The 19,712-nt window shown below is 42.8% G+C and overlaps 7 protein-coding genes; 4 read left to right on the forward strand and 3 right to left on the reverse strand.

Annotated features, from left to right (window-relative positions):
* Window positions 1–369: 369 nt before the first annotated feature.
* GSBLH_T00002990001 (uncharacterized protein) lies at window positions 370–1,655 on the reverse strand (the record flags this gene model as incomplete). XM_013041641.1 has 3 exons in its annotated part: window positions 1,533–1,655; window positions 1,302–1,499; window positions 370–1,273 (listed from the first exon to the last, which is right to left on the reverse strand). Exons 2-3 carry the CDS (start codon window positions 1,448–1,450, stop codon window positions 370–372), a joined length of 1,053 nt encoding a protein of 350 aa, XP_012897095.1. The 5' UTR covers window positions 1,451–1,499; window positions 1,533–1,655.
* A 1,699-nt stretch (window positions 1,656–3,354) lies between these two features.
* Window positions 3,355–4,335, forward strand: GSBLH_T00002991001 (uncharacterized protein). XM_013041642.1 has 5 exons: window positions 3,355–3,485; window positions 3,518–3,670; window positions 3,702–3,818; window positions 3,854–4,106; window positions 4,151–4,335. The coding sequence occupies exons 1-5, from the start codon at window positions 3,370–3,372 to the stop codon at window positions 4,316–4,318; spliced, it is 807 nt and encodes a 268-aa protein (XP_012897096.1). The 5' UTR covers window positions 3,355–3,369; the 3' UTR covers window positions 4,319–4,335.
* A 28-nt stretch (window positions 4,336–4,363) lies between these two features.
* On the forward strand, window positions 4,364–6,906 carry GSBLH_T00006554001 (uncharacterized protein; the record flags this gene model as incomplete). The annotated part of the gene is given in 7 exon segments (XM_013041643.1): window positions 4,364–4,467; window positions 4,540–4,833; window positions 4,888–5,025; window positions 5,059–5,216; window positions 5,249–5,847; window positions 5,880–6,250; window positions 6,270–6,906. The coding sequence occupies 7 exon segments, from the start codon at window positions 4,364–4,366 to the stop codon at window positions 6,904–6,906; spliced, it is 2,301 nt and encodes a 766-aa protein (XP_012897097.1).
* Window positions 6,907–13,086: 6,180 nt separating this feature from the next.
* GSBLH_T00002992001 (uncharacterized protein) lies at window positions 13,087–13,410 on the forward strand (the record flags this gene model as incomplete). The annotated part of the gene is made up of 1 exon (XM_013041644.1): window positions 13,087–13,410. One exon carries the CDS (start codon window positions 13,087–13,089, stop codon window positions 13,408–13,410), a length of 324 nt encoding a protein of 107 aa, XP_012897098.1.
* A 34-nt stretch (window positions 13,411–13,444) lies between these two features.
* Window positions 13,445–14,409, forward strand: GSBLH_T00002993001 (uncharacterized protein; the record flags this gene model as incomplete). XM_013041645.1 has 2 exons in its annotated part: window positions 13,445–13,849; window positions 13,887–14,409. Exons 1-2 carry the CDS (start codon window positions 13,647–13,649, stop codon window positions 14,407–14,409), a joined length of 726 nt encoding a protein of 241 aa, XP_012897099.1. The 5' UTR covers window positions 13,445–13,646.
* Window positions 14,410–14,836: 427 nt separating this feature from the next.
* Window positions 14,837–15,855, reverse strand: GSBLH_T00002994001 (uncharacterized protein; the record flags this gene model as incomplete). XM_013041646.1 has 2 exons in its annotated part: window positions 15,817–15,855; window positions 14,837–15,784 (listed from the first exon to the last, which is right to left on the reverse strand). The coding sequence occupies exons 1-2, from the start codon at window positions 15,820–15,822 to the stop codon at window positions 14,837–14,839; spliced, it is 954 nt and encodes a 317-aa protein (XP_012897100.1). The 5' UTR covers window positions 15,823–15,855.
* A 903-nt stretch (window positions 15,856–16,758) lies between these two features.
* GSBLH_T00006555001 (uncharacterized protein) lies at window positions 16,759–18,881 on the reverse strand (the record flags this gene model as incomplete). Its single annotated transcript, XM_013041647.1, has 9 exons — window positions 16,759–17,030; window positions 17,062–17,384; window positions 17,414–17,560; window positions 17,593–17,696; window positions 17,764–17,883; window positions 17,921–18,054; window positions 18,086–18,280; window positions 18,306–18,705; window positions 18,738–18,881. The coding sequence occupies 9 exons, from the start codon at window positions 18,879–18,881 to the stop codon at window positions 16,759–16,761; spliced, it is 1,839 nt and encodes a 612-aa protein (XP_012897101.1).
* Window positions 18,882–19,712: the final 831 nt, after the last annotated feature.

Here is a 19,712-nt window from a genome sequence, read left to right on the forward strand (position 1 = left end):
ACAATCTCAAAACCCGATCAAAATCCAAAAACAATATCAAAACCCCGATCAAAATCCAAAATCAAAATCAAAACCCGATCAAAATCCAAAATCAAAATCAAAACCCGATCAAATCCAATCTCAAAACCCCGATCAATTTCCCCGTTCCATCCTTTCCCGGCCATCCACCTACATTATTCACGAGCATTCCCCCGCATTCCACGCACTTAATGCACGTGCATCGCGCGTACGTGTCCCCGCACGACTTGCAGATCAGGTTCTTGTTTCCCTCTCCATCGCTGGCCGTGCTCACCGAATCGCGCCGCAAGCTCCGCACCGAGATCACGCCTCGCTCCGAGCCCTCGATGATGAACTCCAATCGGCACGGCGTCATCGCGGACTGGAACACCTTCGCGGTGGACGGCAGCACGTGCGACAGCGGCAGCTCGGGCCGGATCGGCAGAAGCGGGTGGTCGCTGAGGACCTCGCGATAGTCGCGCGACAGCAGCAGCTGGAGGTTCTCCTGCTTCTTCTGCGCGCGGCCGCCGAGCTCGGAGATGCGGTCGCTGAGTCCGAAGAGCTGGGATGAGAGAGAAAGAGAAGAGAAACGATCTCGACGATGCGGTCTTCTTTCTGAATGGCTTCGTACACCGAGGAATCCGGTTGGTCTTTGAGATGCGAGAGGAAGCAGCTCTCCATATCCGCGTATTCTACATTCTCACGCTTTCGCCGAGCGGCCCTACTCGCATTGTCGCTGTCGTTTCCCTTCGTGGTGGCCTCCACGCGGAGATAACGGATAAACAACGACGCCAGCGACCGCTTCACCGAGCAGCGATTCACCAGGAACTGCAGCAGAGGCGACACAGGAGTAATCACGGTCACCGTCTGCACTTCCTGGATCGTGCCTTCGATCACATCGTCGATTACTTCGGGTTCTGGTTCTGGTTCTGGTTCTGGTTCAGGGTTGGGTTCGGGGTTGGAGGGCTGCGTCGTCGCTTCGACGATCGAATTGCTCAGCTCGCTGCCATCGATCATGCCTCCTTCGGACGACAGCGAGACTTCCTTGTTCGCGGACTGGCTCGGCTCGTCGACCGCTTCATTCTCCGGCTCGCTGTGCAGCGGCGATTCGTCCGACAGCGTCGCCGGGCTGACTTCGCTGGACTTCTGCTTGACCATGCGGATCACGCGCTCCACGGTGATCTGCTTCTCCTCCTTTCGATACGGATCTTCCTCGTAGCGCAGCGCCTGCACCAGCTGCAGCAAGAACAGCTCCAAATCCTCGTCTGTCAGCTGTCTACATGGCACACTCGCGCTTCTCCCACTGGTCCAATTGCGAAACGGCGTAGGCTCGCGCTGCGGGGAGACGAATCTCCTTCCCAAGAAGCTGCAGCGCGTCTTCGACGGGGAGCTGCGGCCATTGCTCGAGCATGGCTTCGGCTTGATGGGCTTCGGAGGGCAGCGAGAGGTCCATCGCGTAGAGGATCTTGGGAAGCGCGTGGCGGACGCCGTACACGACGTGGCTGGGAGAGAGAAAGGAGAGAAAAAGGGAGTACCGGTAGGTCCAGAGAAGATCGCGTTCCTCGTCGGCGAGCTCCGAGGGAAGCTTGGTGCTGCCGATGACGCGGAGGAGGAGCGTCTTCTCGGCGTTGGTGGGCTTGGCGTCGGGGGAATAGAACTTGCGAGCGGTGGATTGTTTCAACTGGAAGGTGAGAAAGAAGCCAACACGAAAGAAACAGTCAATTAAAGAATCGTTCAATTCAATTCAATCAGTGGATTCATTGGATTGATTTATTCAATTCATTCATTCAATTCATTCAATTCATTCATTCAATTCATTCAATTCATTCATTCATTCATTCAATTCATTCAATTCATTCAATTCATTCCTTCCTTTCTCTTCTCTCCTCTTCGAACCCATTCCCTACCTTGTTCACCTTCTCGTCCACCGGGTTTTCCAATCCCACTTCCGGATCATAATACAGCATATCGAAATCCTCCCACATCGAGCTCGGCGAGCACGGCACCTCCGTGAAATCCATCGCTCCCGCGTTGATCCTACACTCAATTCCCCTTCCCAAACCCACAGCGCAAATCGATCCTCGCGGTCAATCGACCGGTGATATCTATCCATGAGCTCCGTGTCCAGACCCCACTCCAAATCGTGATAGATCGTGTCCGTCAAATACGGAAGACAGAACGTCATCTCCAGATGGATCTCGTTCGTGTTCACTTCCGTTTCCATCCCGCGGGGAATCGCGGGGAGGGAGAATTTGCGGTTGTACAGCTTGCGTCCCAGAGCCTCGAGGTATTTCTTCTTGCGATCGATGGAGACGCTGGTGATTTGCTCAAACTACAGAGAGAAAAAGGAGGCAAAGGAAACCTGCTCCTCGGTCAATTCTTCCAACCATCCATACTGCCTTGATTTGTTGGTGCCTAGGAGTCAGGGTGCGCTCGGATGCATACAGGAAATGTCTTGCCATTTCAAGTAGTCGTCAACTTCGCGATGACCGCAGTCGTAAGGAATTGTGGAATGTGGAACTAGATGAAACACAGCAGAAAGCCGTACGACTATCATCTGCGTAGAACTCTACCTTCTGGTTACCATATCGAAGCGTTGAATCCGAATTAAACAACGCTACAGAAGTTACAGCAAACGGCTTCATGTTCTTATCCAATAGAGTTAAAATCTACTCCATCATGCAAGCCAAAACGGAAAAACAATGTGGCAATCCAACGGGCAATCACGGAACAACAAAGGAAACATCATCGCTCCAGATACTTCGAAAAAATTACCCTTCGATCGAGTAAATTGGCACCTAACGGATCACACTATCGGCACCAAAATCAATACGACGTAGGTGTTTCATGCAAGGGAACACTCCCAGAGTACAATGTTCCTAACATAAAGATTCCCTCTTCTCCCTTCGACTCAAACAGAGGATAATAAAGCGTCATATCGCTTAGCTACCAATTACGCAAAACAAATCGAAATCCACTTTCACTATTTCCTCTTTATCTGATGAATAGAAGCAATTCATAGATTTCATAATAGATCAACTCTATTTATCGGATCGGATGAGATTTTGCAAATAATGACTTTCTGCTAAAAGTGTATTATAACCGCAATTCTATTGAATTCACTTGATACAAATAGAATGAGTTGCTTGACAAATTGTACTTTTAGTAGTCCATAAAACCACCAAAAGCAGAGATTAGGACAATCTGCAAATTTGTGTATTTTTGTGCAGAAAACACATATTTTACTCCTAGTATTCAAAGGACAATACAATTATCATCAAAGATTGACTTGACAAAATCATGCAATCATCAGAATAGTTCCAAGAATTATTTTGTCCATTGCACTAGGCTATTTATACTTTAGAAATTATAATGTCTAGTACTGGAGAAGAAAGCACCGTTGCTGATAAGGCATTCGAGGCCGGAAAGAAGGCTGCTACTGCTGTGGGATCTGGAATTAAGAAGGCCACCAATTACGCAGCCGAATCGTAATTGTTTCGATAGGATTCTTATCCCATAGTATTAGCGCAACCAAAGGAGCTACGCTCGTTAAAGTTATGCGTATTATGGATGTTATTCTCGGTGCAGCTCTCATTCTGACGTATCCGATTGATATATTAACGGGGTCCATTAAACTTGAGCTTGTAACGATCTTTATGTTCATCTATTGCGTGTACAAGCTTCGTCTGTTCTTTGACTCTTAGCTGCTTCTCGCTTCTGCTCATCTTCTTCGAGATCGGTCTTGGCAAGTATGAGGCCTATATCAAGAAGTACTTCGGTTTCATTTACTCCTACATGGGTCGTACTGTCTTCCTTCTCTTGTACTTTTATTTCTCTCACCTCCCTCACTCTCCAGCACCGTGGCCATGGTGTTCGGTGGCAAGAAGATCAACGCAGACGGTTCTGTATCGGACAGCATGTGCGTTCTGAACATCATCGTGGGAACCATCGGTATCATCATCTGCCTGTTCGACTTCTTCGTGGTGTGCAACCACCCTGCTTTCAAGAAGGGCGGCGAGTTCTACAACGCTGGAGTCGAGGGAGCTGAAGAAGAAGCCCCGCAGAAGAAGCCCACCGAGATGATGCAGAAGGAGACGAAGAAGGCTCCGGTAGGCCCTCTCTCTCTCTCTGGGGAGTGTGTGCTAATGAGTAGGTGTCGACGTACGAAAGCAATCCGTTCGAGTCTTCGGATGACGATGATATCCCGTCCGCCAGTGTGCCCGGGGCCAAGAAGTCGCCCAAGAGCCCCAAGAAGTCGCCCAAGAAGGCCAAAAAGCAGGATGACAATCCGTTTGAGGATGATAATCCTTTTGACGATTAATTGCTGTGTCATGTTTCGCGATGTTTGTTTTAATCTTGTTTCGGAATGCCCGTCAATCGGAGAGATGCTGGATATTGGTGGGTAGCTCTGTTTCTATTGTCCTTGTTCACCATTCGAACTGGTTTTTGGATTTTGGAGCAATCGGGAGGGTATGGATGGATAAATGTCTCAAAGGATTATGTTTATCAACGGTGTGTGTTCGAGCATAAAATTACGTGTAGTTCCTGGGATGTTGACGAAGTGGACGAGCTCAACTCCGATGAATCAGTGACCGTTATGGATGAAGTTTCAAGTCCTTTAGAAGAAGAAAAAGTGGAAACAGCAGACGTGGAATTTGAACCAAAGGAGATCATCAGCACACAGGGCCCAGAAACGACGAATAGGCCATTTCGAAGACCTCGGCTGGGGATTCGGCGTATTCAGCGTGAAAAAGAGTACTTGCAGAAAGTTAAGGAGGAAAAGAAGGGCAAGAGCGAAGATAATTCGACTAGGTGGAGTGCAATAAATGAAGTTGTGTATGAGCCAGTTCTCTACGACCGTTTGCCGCAGATTTCAGTGCAAATGAATAGCGACGGCTCTGTCGACACTTCATCGAGCAGAATTTCCTTCTGCAAAGACGATTGGTACTCCCAATTCCTCTTCTATCGCGAGTTCCTCGGAAATCTCTCTGTCCTCGATGTCTCCTCCCTCAGAGATTACCATCTATCGTAACACTTCTTTTTCCATCGACTCAGCCACAGCGAGCAGGGCATCTCCATCTGCGATAGTCATCCTCACTACGGAGTGGTTTCCAACGTGTGTCTGATTCCCTACGGCAACCAGCTCACTCTCTACGGCGAAAACGCCGACGAGGAGATCCGCAAGGGCGAGCAAACGTCGCCGCATCACGATTTTTACTGTAGTCGTTTGGCCTTCGCTTCACGCAGTTAGCACCGCCGTCTCCTCTGCGCAGGCGATTCCTCCCGTGCGGCTGCAGCGCGCCATCCACAACAAGCAAAATACCGCCGTTTTTAGCCCGCACAGTTTTACCAACATTTATCATTTCCTCGAGGGAACCAGCCAAATGGTCCGGCTGGTTCTCCACCCCGAGCTCTTCCCGCGGGTCCCACCCATACAATTTATCTCACGCACAGATCGATCATGTCTTGATCTCCCACCAGCCTTCCTGCGACCCCTCCAAATGGCCTTGTTTTCTGGAATACGTGTATCTGGACCTATTTTCGAAGGCTCGACGCCCCGTTCTCCACATCAGCAAGGACGACAAATTCCTAAAAAAGGGCCGATTATGGTGCGCGCCGTTTCTCGCCGTGTTTCGAAACTGGGACTCCAGGGGCGGCGGCAATTTCTTCCCCGAGCCGCTAGGCGTCGATTTGATTCGTGCTGCGGCCTATCGGAGAGCGGGAGTTTCACTTCCGAGGCGATTAAGCCATGATCGGCTGGAACTGGTGCAGATTCGGAGGCAGAACAAGCGGAGGATTCTGAACGAAGACGCGCTGCTGGCGCAGGTGCAGGGCAATTTTTCGAAAAAGGTTCGATTTTTGGAATTCCGAATAAAGGGCAGATTTCGTCGAGAATGGAGATTTTGGAGGAGAAGACGGCGGAGGAGCAGGTGAAACTGTTCAGTGGAGTGGATATTTTGGTTTCTGCGCATGGAGCCGGATTAAGCAATGTGATTTTTATGGTGCCAAATTCGTACGTGATTGAACTTATGCCGCCTTATTGGGATTGGGCGTGCTATCGACGACTCTCTGAGAACACGGACATGCAATATAGTATGATTCGATCATATGGCAAGAAGGGACCGGAGTGCGACAAGCATGCGACGTCGCGTCTGTGCAGAGAAAAGGGAATTCGAGATCGAGATTTTAATGCCGATATTGATGAGGTGGTTGATACAGTGAAAGGTGCAATAGGGAAAGTGTTTCGAAAGAAGTATAAAATTTTTGAATAGGCTTTTTACTTTTTTGTTGGAAATGAGTGATGCACAAACTGAAGCGGAACAAACAAATGCGGGGTACAAGGCGGTGATGGAGAAATCAAAGTATGCAGTGCTGGATCTTTTGAAGCAGCTGGAGAGTTTAATGAAACAGCTCGAAGATTCCAAGCGGGAAATACCAGTTCTGCAGCAGGCCGTAGAGGAAGCGAAACGAAAAAGAGAGAGTGTGGAAGCAGAGGCGGAAATCGAGTTAGAAAAGCTATTTCCTGGAAAGCGTATTTTCATTGCTTCGGATACCCCTGAGAAAATATCTTCACACTTTTCAAATACATTTCTAAGGAGCTACAAGCTTTCGGATAACTCGTTTACTATTTTGGATTATCCATTGAATTCTACAAGAAGTGAAAAAGTTTCCGACAGCAAATCCGAAGCAATAGAGTTGGCATCCAATTCTGAAGTCCCTCCTCAAGCCATATCTACGGGAGAAGATGACTCGCTCTCTCAATCCGTAGAAAAGAAGGCCATCGATGCAATCCGGAGACTATTTGCAGAAGCTCTACACTCCCAAGCTCCCTTGTCGGATTCAAACATTCTTCGTCTCCACTCGCCTTTTTCAACATCTGAAATATCATTCTACAGACACCGTACTTGATCATCAATGGACTCTCACAACGAGATAAGCGGGAACTCAATCCTTCCACACAAAACGAAGAAAAGCCCATCGAAAATCCGTCGCCCAATTCATCAAACGACTTCATTTCTTTATCCCCAACACCTTCCATCGCTTCGCAATCCGTTGAACCCATTTACGACCAAGTCGTTCAGATTCTTTCCTCCATTCCATCTGAAGAGAAATCGATTCGAATCGAACTTCGAGTATTTCTTACTTCTCTTTTTCAAAACGAATAGAAGCCATGTCCTCGATTACGAATGGATTCTCTTCCCAAAGCGATTTCCGTTGTGATTAAACACTTGGAAGAAAATAGAAACGACTTGACCACTTGGATCTTGTACATTAAACTCTTTTTCAGTCTAGCGATCGATTTTCGTACAGTCACATTCACTCTAACACAAAGGGGGAATCCCCCGTGGAAACCATTTTAGATGCAGCGATTCAGTACGTCGAAAAGCCTACAGAATTGAGGGAGTGGATTCATTCGTGGTTGCAAGTGATGGGATGTTCATCGAGGCTTCGTTCGAAGTATTCCATCGAAACTCGACCTTCTTCTGATTGTAATTCCAATTCCAATTCTAATTCTAATTCCAATTCCAATTCCAATTCCAATTCCAATTCTAATTCCAATTCCACAAACAATACTTCCACTTTCTCTTCTCACAATTCCTCCTCTAGTCAAACTCCTTGTTCGATCGAACATTCCATGCACGTTCTTTATGATCGTTTTTCACATCCATCAGTTATCGGCTCTGATGTTTCTTTGATCGACGATATTAATGAGACCCTTCAAATGTCGTGTTGTTGCAGTGGATCGACTCATTTCGCCTGCTTCTCCGTTTTGTTTTTGATTAAGAGAAAACTCGAGCAATCGGAGACTTTTATCTCTGATTGGCTCGATTATGTGTTGAAATGTCCAGAGAAGCAAGCCGTTCAAATGAGGAAACTCAACGATTATTTCCGAAGTGACAACAAACAAATTCAAAAAGAAGAGAACTGGATGAATACTCTTCGATTTGCCCTTCCATTGATAGTTCCCGTTTTATCCATTTCTGAAGTTTGTTTTCTTCGAAAACGACTCTTTTCACGTCTTCGAAAAATCGGCTGTTTTGTTAAAATGCGAAAATCATGAATAGATCTATTGAATGAAATCAGCCCAGCGTTGTGGGATCCTCCAGAATTTGAAGAGCTTTCAGACTTGATGCTTCGATCCATCCCTCCAAATTGGAACATCGATTTGTCTTCGGATACATTATGGATGCTTCCAGCGTGCATCGATCGATGGAATTGGGATGAAATGGAATGGAGTGAAATGCTCCGATGGATTCGAAGTTGGGTACAAGAAGAGTTGGAATGGAGAGGAATGAAGAAAGGGGGAAAGAATCGATTGCTTCTCTTATTGTTGTTGTTTTTGGCTTTGGAATTCAAATTGAACGGATATGAGAGTTTTTATATGGAGTTGAATGAATTGATGGGCGTGTTTCGAAGTGATGATTTGATGTGGAGTTGGTACTTGGAACTGATTATCAACTTCAATTGCTTCCGCTTTACCAATTCTTATCTCGATGAAATCACATCCATTCTGAAAGATCGCTCTTTATTCTTGCAGGAATTCGTTTTGGGCTATTTCTCTGTTTGTAACAAACATTTCAAAGAGTTCACTCAATGTGCAAAGGCTTGAAATCAACAGTGTAGGACCCATAATAAACCATCATTGCAGCCACGAAAAGCCACTGCAAAATACCTGCCATGTTCATTATAAAAGCGCTCTATTCATGGAAGATAGATAAAAGACATGTACGTTTGAACCGATAGCATTGCTTGCAGGATGGAAAATGATCGATCCCATGAGAGAGAGAATCATGATGATCAAGCCCAATGTCTTTAAAATGATAGAAAGCTTGGGAATTGTATGGCCCGGTGTATGTGAAATTGCCCAGTTCACAATGATGCCATGGATGGTAGCAAACAAGAACAATACGACTGCAGAACCCTGATGAATAATGCTCCATATCGTCAGTTTTGCATCGGCCTACTGAAAATGCACAAAAGAGACGTACATCAAGAATATCTATCTGAAGAGGAATAATGGCTTGGATAGTTAGAAAGGCAGGGCTGATAATAGCTAGAATAACTGCGGCATCCAACCACTTGGATATGAAGGTATCAAAATATCTATTGTGAAGCACTAAAGTCAAAACAACAAGCCGTGGCATTTTAGCGCATATTTTCGAATATACAAAAAGCTGATAAAGAAGCAAATCGCACCAGAAGTGAATAATAGAGCATATGCGAAATGTTCGGGATAATGGTAACCTAGAAGAGAAATCGGAGGGAAAATCAGCCAATCAGGCAGTCTATTGTATATTGCTGTAAGGATATAGCAAATCACGAAAGCAAGGATGCAAAACACACAACCGATGCATGGCATATATCTAGTATGTATCCTCGACTGTCAGCAATGTACACGATACTAGGACGCAGTTTTTCCATCGGATCCATTTTATATTTGGTTCAAACAAAGTATGTCCCAATAGTATAAACTACTTGTTACGTATAACCAACATAAACAAGGTGCTATATCTATTATTATTATAATCATGAGCCTACCGACACAACCAAATCTCCAACCTGCAAATGTATCCAATTTGCAAAGCAACGCAGCTAATCTGTGGTGAGCTTTCTATTTTTCAAAGATACTCCATAGCCCTTCTGTTCCTCCCAGTGTCGGCTCCAGACCGTCAAATCCAAACCCATTCATCAAACAGAGCAATCCCACAACCATAGCGGGCAATCCACCAACAACTCCTGCAGTAGTTCCAGCCACTCCAAACCAACCTGCATCGGCACTTTGTAAAGAAGGAACAGGAATTAATAGATCGAACCAAATCGACACTTCGAATGTTACAAGTGTTACAAGTGTTCCAAATGCAGGCAAAGCACCTAATGTAGCAAGCACAACCAATCAAGCCAATAGCCAGAACAATAGCAGCGATGCGACAGCAAATTCAGGAACTGTCGAGTTGATACAAGGAAAGGTGAATCTGAACGAAAAGCTTCCTCATCGAAAGGGTACCGAAGAATGGATTCATTCAATCAACACTTTGATTTGTCACGACCTTATTGAAGATGATACATATAAGGATTATAGAATCACCGCACCCCCATTTGAAGGTTATTTTGTTAGTGGCACTCTAATAAATAATCTATTTCATGGTGATGTTGAGATCTATGATCCAAATCGACAGAAGGTTGCAGATATCAAGTTTCATGATGGAATTGCCAACGGATACTGTTCACTATATGATGCTTATGGCAAACTATTCTTTCGAGGTCTCGTACGAGACGGATTCATTTATCGAGGAGAAATCTATAATCGTGAAAGCGAGTTAAGCCTTATTGGCGTGTTTTCCAGAGGCAATTTAATTGGTGAACTAATCCATGGTCCCAAATCGCGCTTGTTTAAAGAAAGGAATGTTGATGGAGATATCGTTGCTATTTATGCAGTGGATCGTCATTATTATCGAGATGGTATTTGTTACCGATATAACAAGAACATGATAACAGATATTTGTATATTCTCTAAGGAAAGTGAGTTAAGAGAAATAAAAACATTCAGTGAAGGAGCAATGATTGAAAAGAACGAATTCGGAGTGGTCAGTTACAAAGGTGGATATGTAGATTCTTTCGAGGAGAAATATGCTAGACAAGGAAATGGAACTCAGTATGATGCTACCGGTATTCACATTACTTATCAAGGACAATTCTGGCAAAACAAACGATTTGGGATGGGATCTTCTTTCAAAAATGGCAGTAGTGAGCCATCCTATGAAGGATTATGGTGCTTTAATCTACCTTACAAACAATTCATAGCGATTCTAATATCTATTCTAGTGATAGCGATAATTGCTACGATTGTTTTGTTTCTATGCAGTGGATGGTGTCTTGGAGTCATATTTTTGGTAGTATTTGCTATAATTGCGATGATTGTATGCATTCAGATTCGAAAAACGTTGTTCCGTTTCCCCTTGCTACTGAATATTGACATAGAAAGCACCATGAAAACACCCTTTGATTTGGCACTGATCCATCCTTTTACTACAAAACTGCTTGTTGCCGAGAATAGTTGCAACAAACTACAAAATGCTAATTTTTCAGCTTTTAATCAATTAAAGAATCTTTCTGTTAATAAGAATAGTTTGAAAAACTTGATTAATTTTGAGCTGACCAATCTTAGACAACTAGAATCCGTTTCGATTGCCAGTAACTGCTGTTGTGATGCGGAGCTTGGCCAAAATGCATCGCAAATAGTTCGTAAATTTACTATTTCCAATTGCTGTGCGCTGAAAAGCATCAACATTATGAACAGTTCTTTTGTTAATTACAAAAGTATGCAATTGTCCAGATTGCCTTCTCTCCAAACGATCAGTATTGGCAATGGGTGCTTCAAATCAGTAGCAGAACTGAAGATAAGAAACCTGACATCTTTAACAAGCATCACAATTGGATCGAATTGTTTTACAAGTACAAAAATTGCTCATATAATCGGCAATCCAGCATTAGTCTCTATTAGTATTCGTGATGATTGTTTTCCTAATGTGAATGAATATACCATTCAATCGAATGCCAAATTGGCAAGTATTGATATTCGAGACAATTGCTTTACACATCTCCAATCATTTTCTCTAGCGCGTAATCATTGTTTTTGCGTGTAACAAATTAGAATTATCAAATTTGCAAACAATACAAGTAGGCGATGATTCTTTCAAGAAAACTCATGAACTCAGTCTCAGGGGTACTCAAATTAAATGACATGAATGATAGACCTACCAAACCTAAATACCCTTACATTGGGTAAAGAAGCATTCAGAGGTACTTCTGATGGCTGTACCTTGACAATCGAAAGTATGACTGTGTTTTATCTCTATTTGATAATAGATGCTCAAGAATTAAGGTCGATAACATCGAAGGGAAAGAGTTTTTATCACTACAACAATGTCCAATTGAAAAATAGGCAGCAACTATGTGGTATCATTTTTAGATATCCCAAGTGCGAAAACGGTCGATCTTCCAGATTCCTTTTTTGAGGTTGCTAATGTAATTATCAATAGTAGGGATAAAATAAAAATGACATTTATATAGATATTAGTAACGAGCTGCTATTTACTCTTCCAATAACACCCACTGTTTTTAATAATCTAAATTCTTATGATATAACATATATGAAGATGAAGAAAAACTCACTGTGTAGTTCTACGTTTACTACGTTTGATGTGTCGCGTTTCAGATTCATTCAGGAGTTGGTTATTGGAGATGAGTGTTGTTCTTTTGTTACCACGTTTATTATTTCCCACTTAATGTTTTTGGAAATAGTGAGAATAGGAGAAAACTCTTTCACTCAATATAAATTAAATTATCATGCAAATGGATCAAAAACCTTCACAATTGACTCGTGTGTCAAACTTAAATACGTATCTATCGGCAAATATAGTTTCAGCGATTTTGGTGGGTCATTCAGTATCAAAGATTGTCCTAATTTAAGCACTTTAATTATTGGAGATGTATCATCACCTTCCTATTGTTTCTACAGATGCTCTTTCATCCTTACCAGTAAGATACTGTTTTTTCCTATTCATATTCAGCTCTTCCAGCCTTAACAGAGCTTTATATAGGAGGATCCGCTTTTTGTGATTGTTTCACAGTTTCTTTTCATCAACTGTATAAACTACAACGGATAAGCCTTGGAGAAAAGGCGTTTGAAGGATTGGATAATGGAGATTCTTCTGTAGCCTTTATTGGTACTCTTTTTGTCCTTTATCCAGCACAGATCTTCCTATGCTTCGATCTATTTTATCCAATGGATCTAATTTTAATTATTGTAGATCAGTGGCCGTGAAAGGTTGACAACGATGATAATTCATTACAGAATAGATGTTCCAAATGCCTCTTCAGTTTCTCTTCCAAACTCTTTTGTTCGCCTTGAGCATATAATCACACGTATGTTTACTCAAAAGTCTATAGTTTGCAGAGAATATTAACACCAACTTTGAAAATGAAATTCGAAAAATGATCCGCCTCCAAGAGAGAGCAATGAATCACCACCAAAGAATACGTGAATTCTATTCAGATCTATCAGCAGCTCAATGGTATGATTGTAGCATGGAAACGAAACAAGAAGTGTTAAACTTGTTCTGGAGTTCATTAGATTTCAGAGACTATAATTCGGATATCGAAAAGGATAGAAGGTTTTTAACACGTGCAAAAGACATCTTAGAATATATGGTGGACAACATACACCGCAATCGAATGTGGAATAACGTGGGTGCTGTTGCCAATGGGCTTGCGGCACTCATCAGCCCTATCGCTCTGATCAACTTGGCTGTTGGGGGAGTGAACTTACTGGCCTCAAGTTCTCTCAAAGAACTGGAACAAAAATTAACTGCGTTAAAGAATAAAGCTGACGAACTCCTGAATAATTTGTAAAAATTGTTTGTTTCAAAATATCTTGCGGTTCGAACCATTTTCCCAATAATTGGAATATGAAGCGAGAGCTAGCACCATTTAACCCAGCAGTGGTAGTAAAGCCTATTCCAAGTGTGGATCAAGGGCAAAATCGAATTGCAGTGCAGAAATCAGAGTATTACCCTAGCGACATCGGAAGGCGCTATGTTTCAGTGCCAATATACACCACTGGAAATATCACTGCTGGAAAGAAGACAATGGATATACCTTCGTCCTATTCTGTATCTTCTGCGACTCCCTACTCGTTTGTATTGACTCTCCAATCCGATCCGACTGCTGTGATCGCAGTTCCCTACTATCGGACGGAAGAAAGTGTGATAAACGGTAAGCGCAGCATTTCGGTGAGTACTTTCTATCCGAGCACCATTGCGCAAGCAACTCCACCAGCCTCCGAAAATATGTAACTATTATAATATATATATATATATTAATTCTAGAATTGGAAAGAAAGCTTACTTTTTGCCCGTGACAAGTGATCATTTAAAATCGGCTTTTGTTTATCGTGAGAGCGAGAAATCTCCAGTGGAGCTCATGGGACAAAATTCTACCTCGTCTTCGAAATCTACCTATTCTCAAGCCACAGACGGTTCTGTCGCGCTCTCTACTCTCTATTCTCAACCCGTCAACTCCATGTCTCCTGAAATGAATGCTAAGCGACAAAAACTCGGGACGGAGAGCGAGGTGATAACCCTCTCCTTCTGGAAAGATGATCAGTTCACTTGCATTCACTCACAAAACACACCAGAAAACTCTTCCTCTGCCGCCTCTACATTCACAAACGAGGTTTGGAAATCGAAAGACATTCTTCTTCTGCGCGAACTCATCGCGTATCTCCTCCAGAATCCGTATCTTCGTGTTTCCGTACTCGGATTTCTCTCTTCTTCGATCGCATCTAGGAGATTCCTCGACTGTTTTCAAACGATGAAAGCGACGCGATTAAGATCGCGAACATTCTCGTAGCGCTTCAAGTCCTTCAGTTCTTGGTTCCACCTGACGGGAGCGAAGAGAACGGCGTTTATACTTTATTCGGCGATCGTGGAGGCAATGAAATGTCGGAGAGCAACGGGCTTTTGTCGATTCATCAGATCAAGGAGATCAAATCGATGTATGACGCGTGCAAACGGCGAGTGGAAGTGTTAGAGAAGCTAAGTCAAGTGTGAGTGAACGAGAAGGGTGTGAGTCGATAGAGATTCGATGACAGTGTCTTCGTTGCTGCGCGCATTGCTCAAAGAAGGTGCGTGAGAAGGAGCGGAGTGAGAAATAGACCCCACGATCCGAAACGACGCGTTCTACAAACAACTTTTTTCGATTTCTCCCGTGAAGATGACGCAGGACGAGGGAGACAAGCTTTACGAGTGTTTGTTCACAAACAATCATCCCATCTTATTCATTCCTTCTTCGGCTTCTTTGGCGTCTCCGCTTTCTCTCCAGCTTCGCGCTTCCGCTTCATCCGATTCGACTTCGACACGTTGGCTAAATACTTCTCGTCCTGCTTCTTCTGCTTCGTGAACTCCGATTTCAGCTTGTCGTTCCGCAGGTGCTTCTCGTAGTTCATCATTTCCAGCAGTTGCGGCCACTTGAAGCCATGCAGATACTTCATATTCCACATATAATCGCGATACTTTCCGGACTTCTTGCCGCCGACAATCCGCCCATTCAGCTGGCTAGCGCACGTTTTTGCGTCCTTCTTGTTCACAAATTCCACCCAGCCTTCCACAAACTTCACCTGGTTCTTTCGACGCTTGGAAGACCCAGCCGCTTCCTGGAGATGACTGTGGTTGATCTCGCCGAACTCCTTCAGTTTTTGCATGACCTGCGTCCAGCGCATTCCTGGAGGAATGGTGCTCAGATAGACGACTCCAGTGTTCTTGATTCGCTTGTTCATTTCCTCAATTTGGGCATTGGTCAAGGGCTTTCGTTTTTCTAAAATGGGAGCTACTTCACCTATGCTATCCTTGCTGTCGTCGTCCCCGTCGTCGTCGTCGTCGTCGTCGTCGTCATCATCATCATCAATCTCACCAAGATCATCATCGTCGTCGTCACTATCACCAATATCATCTTCTTCATCCTCATCCTCATCCTCATCATTATCGCTTGAATTATCAATCTCTTCATCACCCTTGCTTTTTCTCTTCGTATTGCTTGCAACAACTTTCTTGTCATTTGATTTCTTTTCATCTTCACTTTCACTCACAATAAAGGTCTCATCGTCAACTTCCTTTCCAGAACCGTTTTCCTCAAGCAGCTCTGTATCTTCCGCCTTTACTCCTGCACTAGAAACTGGATTTGAATCATTCTCTTCCATAAAGAAACTATCTTCAGAGTTTTCACTTTCCTACTCCTTATCCCATCAGAACCATTTCTCACACTCATTTTTAACTAAAAATACAAGAAACAAAAAGAACAAGTGAAATATACGAAAAAATGCCACATTCACTCTGAACTACACTTCTTAAGTTCTCAATCCGTGTTCATTCTATTTCTATTATTCATATGTCGTACTGCGTTTACTATCGTCGCCGTAAGTTCCATCAAGCTACCATAAATACAACTTTTCAGTGACATCGAAAATAAGTAATCATTGGTGATGCTACAAAATAAGGCTTAATTGCAATTCACTCTATTTCCTTTTGTTTTCAAACAAACAAACTTTAATATATCACGTTCAACATGCTAACAGCCTATCAATTTATTATGCACAGCAGCAAATGCAGAGAAGGACTGCGACGACAACACTACAAATCATAACAAGCGCCAAGACTCACATCACAATACCAAGAATAGTGTACCACACTCCGGATGATTTAGAAGAGCCTCCATCATCCTTGCCACTAGGGGACTTTGTGGGATCATCATCCGGTTCATCTGGATTAATCGGGGTTTCGGTTTTTTCACCCTCTCCCTCATCCTGGCTCGTATCATCATTCACCTCCACTGCATCGAAATCGAAAGATCCAGTCACCACAATCGACACTGGTTGAGACATGGTGCTCAAACTTCTGCGGGTGACCTTTACTCGCAGAGTGGTTGACTGCTGCACAAGCGTCTGCACATCTTCAGGAGTCAGGGAAATCACTTGGACATTGTTGTCATCATCAGGAACCGTCAATCTACACTCAACCTTTCATCCAAGACTCACTCGTTCGGATAGACATAGATACTCGATCCGGAAGGATTCAGTGTCACACCCACAGTATTCACGATACGTTCAGTGGAATCAACGGAGGCTGCTGGATCTGTATAAACCATCGTGACTTTGAAAGGTTTCGAGAAGTGAAGGTCAAGGAATTCTATTGTCGTGGTGTTTTTTTATTTTTTAAAGGATATGTCAGTAATCGTGAATTCCAAAGAGAAATATTCCTTCTCGTAATTGACCTGCCCATTATACAGGAATAACTCAAAATCGCTTTCGCCAGCGTAATGAAGCACGCGATCCAGCTGAATTCGGCCATGTCCCTCATAATACAAATGATTTGACCCATAAGTGTAGCAAGACAAATCTTGTTCGCAGTATCCGAGAGTAGGTTGACCACTGTGAACTAGCATGGCCTTAATGAGGGAAGCCTGCTTCTCAATATTTCCTACAAATCACAGCATTTTTGCAATTCCCACTGTTATGATAGCTTTTTTCAGTCAAGTATTGAGTGATCAGAGCAACAGCTCCAGAAGCAACGGCGTTTGCAGTTGTTGCTCCTTGAATTTCGCAAACTCCATCGTGATCGTTGCAGTTCGAACCACAGTCTTCACTGCTTAAGGACTTCGCCGATCTTTGGATGCCCGGAGCAACAATATCAGGCTTGATAATTCTTCTCTCCGGATCTCCTTTAGAGGAGAAGTAAATAGTGAAGTGCATTCCGTTCTCAATTCGTTCCGTAAGAGTAGCGCCCACAGTGATAACGTTCTTGGATAATCCAGGGGAGACAACAGTCCCAAATCTACAGTAATACAAGAAATGCAATCGTACCCTTCATCACCCGAATTTCCAGCAGAAAAGAGAATTACCATGTCCTTGTAATCCCAAACAAATTTATCTGTGAGAGAACAGACCGAATCATAAGTATATGAGGAAGATCCCCACGAATTGGATAGAATACGAACGTTGTTGTTGTATCTAAATGTTACATTTCATTATCCACTTCTTACACGTATTGCTTGTAGTACTTGTTATAAATATCAGTATACATCTGCATATTACCATCTCCCTCTTGCAAATCGATCAACACGATCCTGGCTTCAGGAGCGACACCCTACATCATCAATGGTCATCCAAAGAGTTTACATTGAATTGAGAACTATCACTATCATGAGCCTTACCAGCAATTGTTCCGCACATATGAGTCCCATGACCATCAGTTTCAGCTTCGTCATTTCCAAAGAGAGGTACATACAGCTTGATTTTACGATGACTTCCTGATCCACTTGCTGCTTTTTTAACTGCATTATTCGGATCGTAGAAGTATGTGCTTTTTACGTCGACTCCAGAATCTCCCACTCCCACAACGACATTTCTACCGTTCAAATTATGCGTTTTATAGAATTTAATGTTCTCGTTATCAATATATTCTCCGTCAGCAATTGTTTGACGCGCATAATCATTGAGCTGGCCTAGGAATCAATACAGATGATCAATACGAACGGAGATGGCTGTGATACTGCCACTTGGGAGTGAGTTCAATTCGGTCAAAGCCTTTTTGCGCAATCAGAGTTGAAAGAGGAGACAGAGGCTGAACCAGTGAACTCTTGACCATTCGTTGAGCCGATACTTTTTGTTGCAGTGAACCGGCCGTCTTCAATGCTTTCAGAGACTTGGTAATGATAGCGGGGGCTATGTCTAAATAGAAGTATTTCACTCTTACTGTTTTCTTCTTTATCCTGAGATCCAGCAAACGTCAAATCGAAGGTTTTGTAGGTACCAGACGCACTAGCAACCGTCAAAGAAACCGCACTGTGGTTGTTCGATGCCTTGGACAAGGCAGCAATGACCGAAGGACTGATTCTGGCTAAGTCAGGAACACGGGCATAAGAATGAATCATGATTTTGAAAGGGTCGCTCAGCAAGAACAACTCCTTACAAATAACAATCAGACTCTTATTTTGCCCTCCAATAAATTCGGTATCTTTGAATCCCGGTTTATGCGTAACAGTAATCAGTTGCTTCGTGAAGTTGAGCACAGTATATTTATCCTTTAACAGAACATAGTAACGGTCATAGTCGTTAGATAACTGTCGAGATTGAGCCGTGGAAATTTCGTGGACCTAAAAGAATCAGGCAAGAGTTGCTTGTTTACATCAAACTCGTCGTCAATGTCTTCATGAGACAAGAAAGAGAGAGATGTTGTAAGATGTGTCACAAAGGATGACACCAACGGTTTAGAGGCATTGGCCAAAGCGCACAAGAGAATGAAGGAAGATAAGAACAAGAGATTCTTCATGAAATTAAATAAATTATGATAAAATTATAGCATAAAGAATAGACGGAATGTCATGTCTTGTCATCATGTCATGTTTTGTCATGTTTTGTTATGTCTTATATATTATATTATTTTTATTTGTTTTCGTATCGGTTGAAGAAATGGCTTTCTTAAATGGATATTCTAACTCTGTGCATAATTCTGATTTTTCTCTTAATTAAAACCAATCTTGATTTGCAGAGATGTGGCATTTCATATTCATATAACAAAAATATCATCAATAAGGTTATTCATTATGTTTACTTTCGTTTTTAAAAATTATAACTCGTATTGTTCATGGTTTCCAATACTGTATTACAATAGGTATTCCGTATTGAGCTGTCCTATGGATTGCTATGATAAAATAATACACTTTGGTTTTTGTAGATCTTGTTTGGTTTGCCATATCATGTTTTGTCTTGTTAAATTCTGCTCAACATCTTTGTAATTTTTTGACATCCTTTCAATTTATCAGTGCTAACTTGTTAATACAAACATTTACATCCATCCAAACTTATTACTTCCACCACTGATGTCCATTATCAACAGAATTATTATTACTTTATATGTTTAGCAAGGAATATATGTGTTGCGATTATACTCAATAGTAATATACATTATAAAACAATCATATCATTTGGTTTGAATATACGCACTTGATCCCTATACAAAGAATAAGCAGAGATTCATTTTGTAACAAAAAGTACTGTTTCTATGTATGATACAAGCGAAATGCGTCCTCCACTTTCATTTCCACATTTCAGCAAAACTACATATTTTTATTATTATGGAACTATCGACATGGCATTTGCT

This window comes from Blastocystis hominis (genome assembly GCF_000151665.1).
Source record: "Blastocystis hominis, Singapore isolate B (sub-type 7) whole genome shotgun sequence assembly, scaffold_23".
NCBI lineage: Eukaryota > Bigyra > Opalinata > Blastocystidae > Blastocystis > Blastocystis hominis.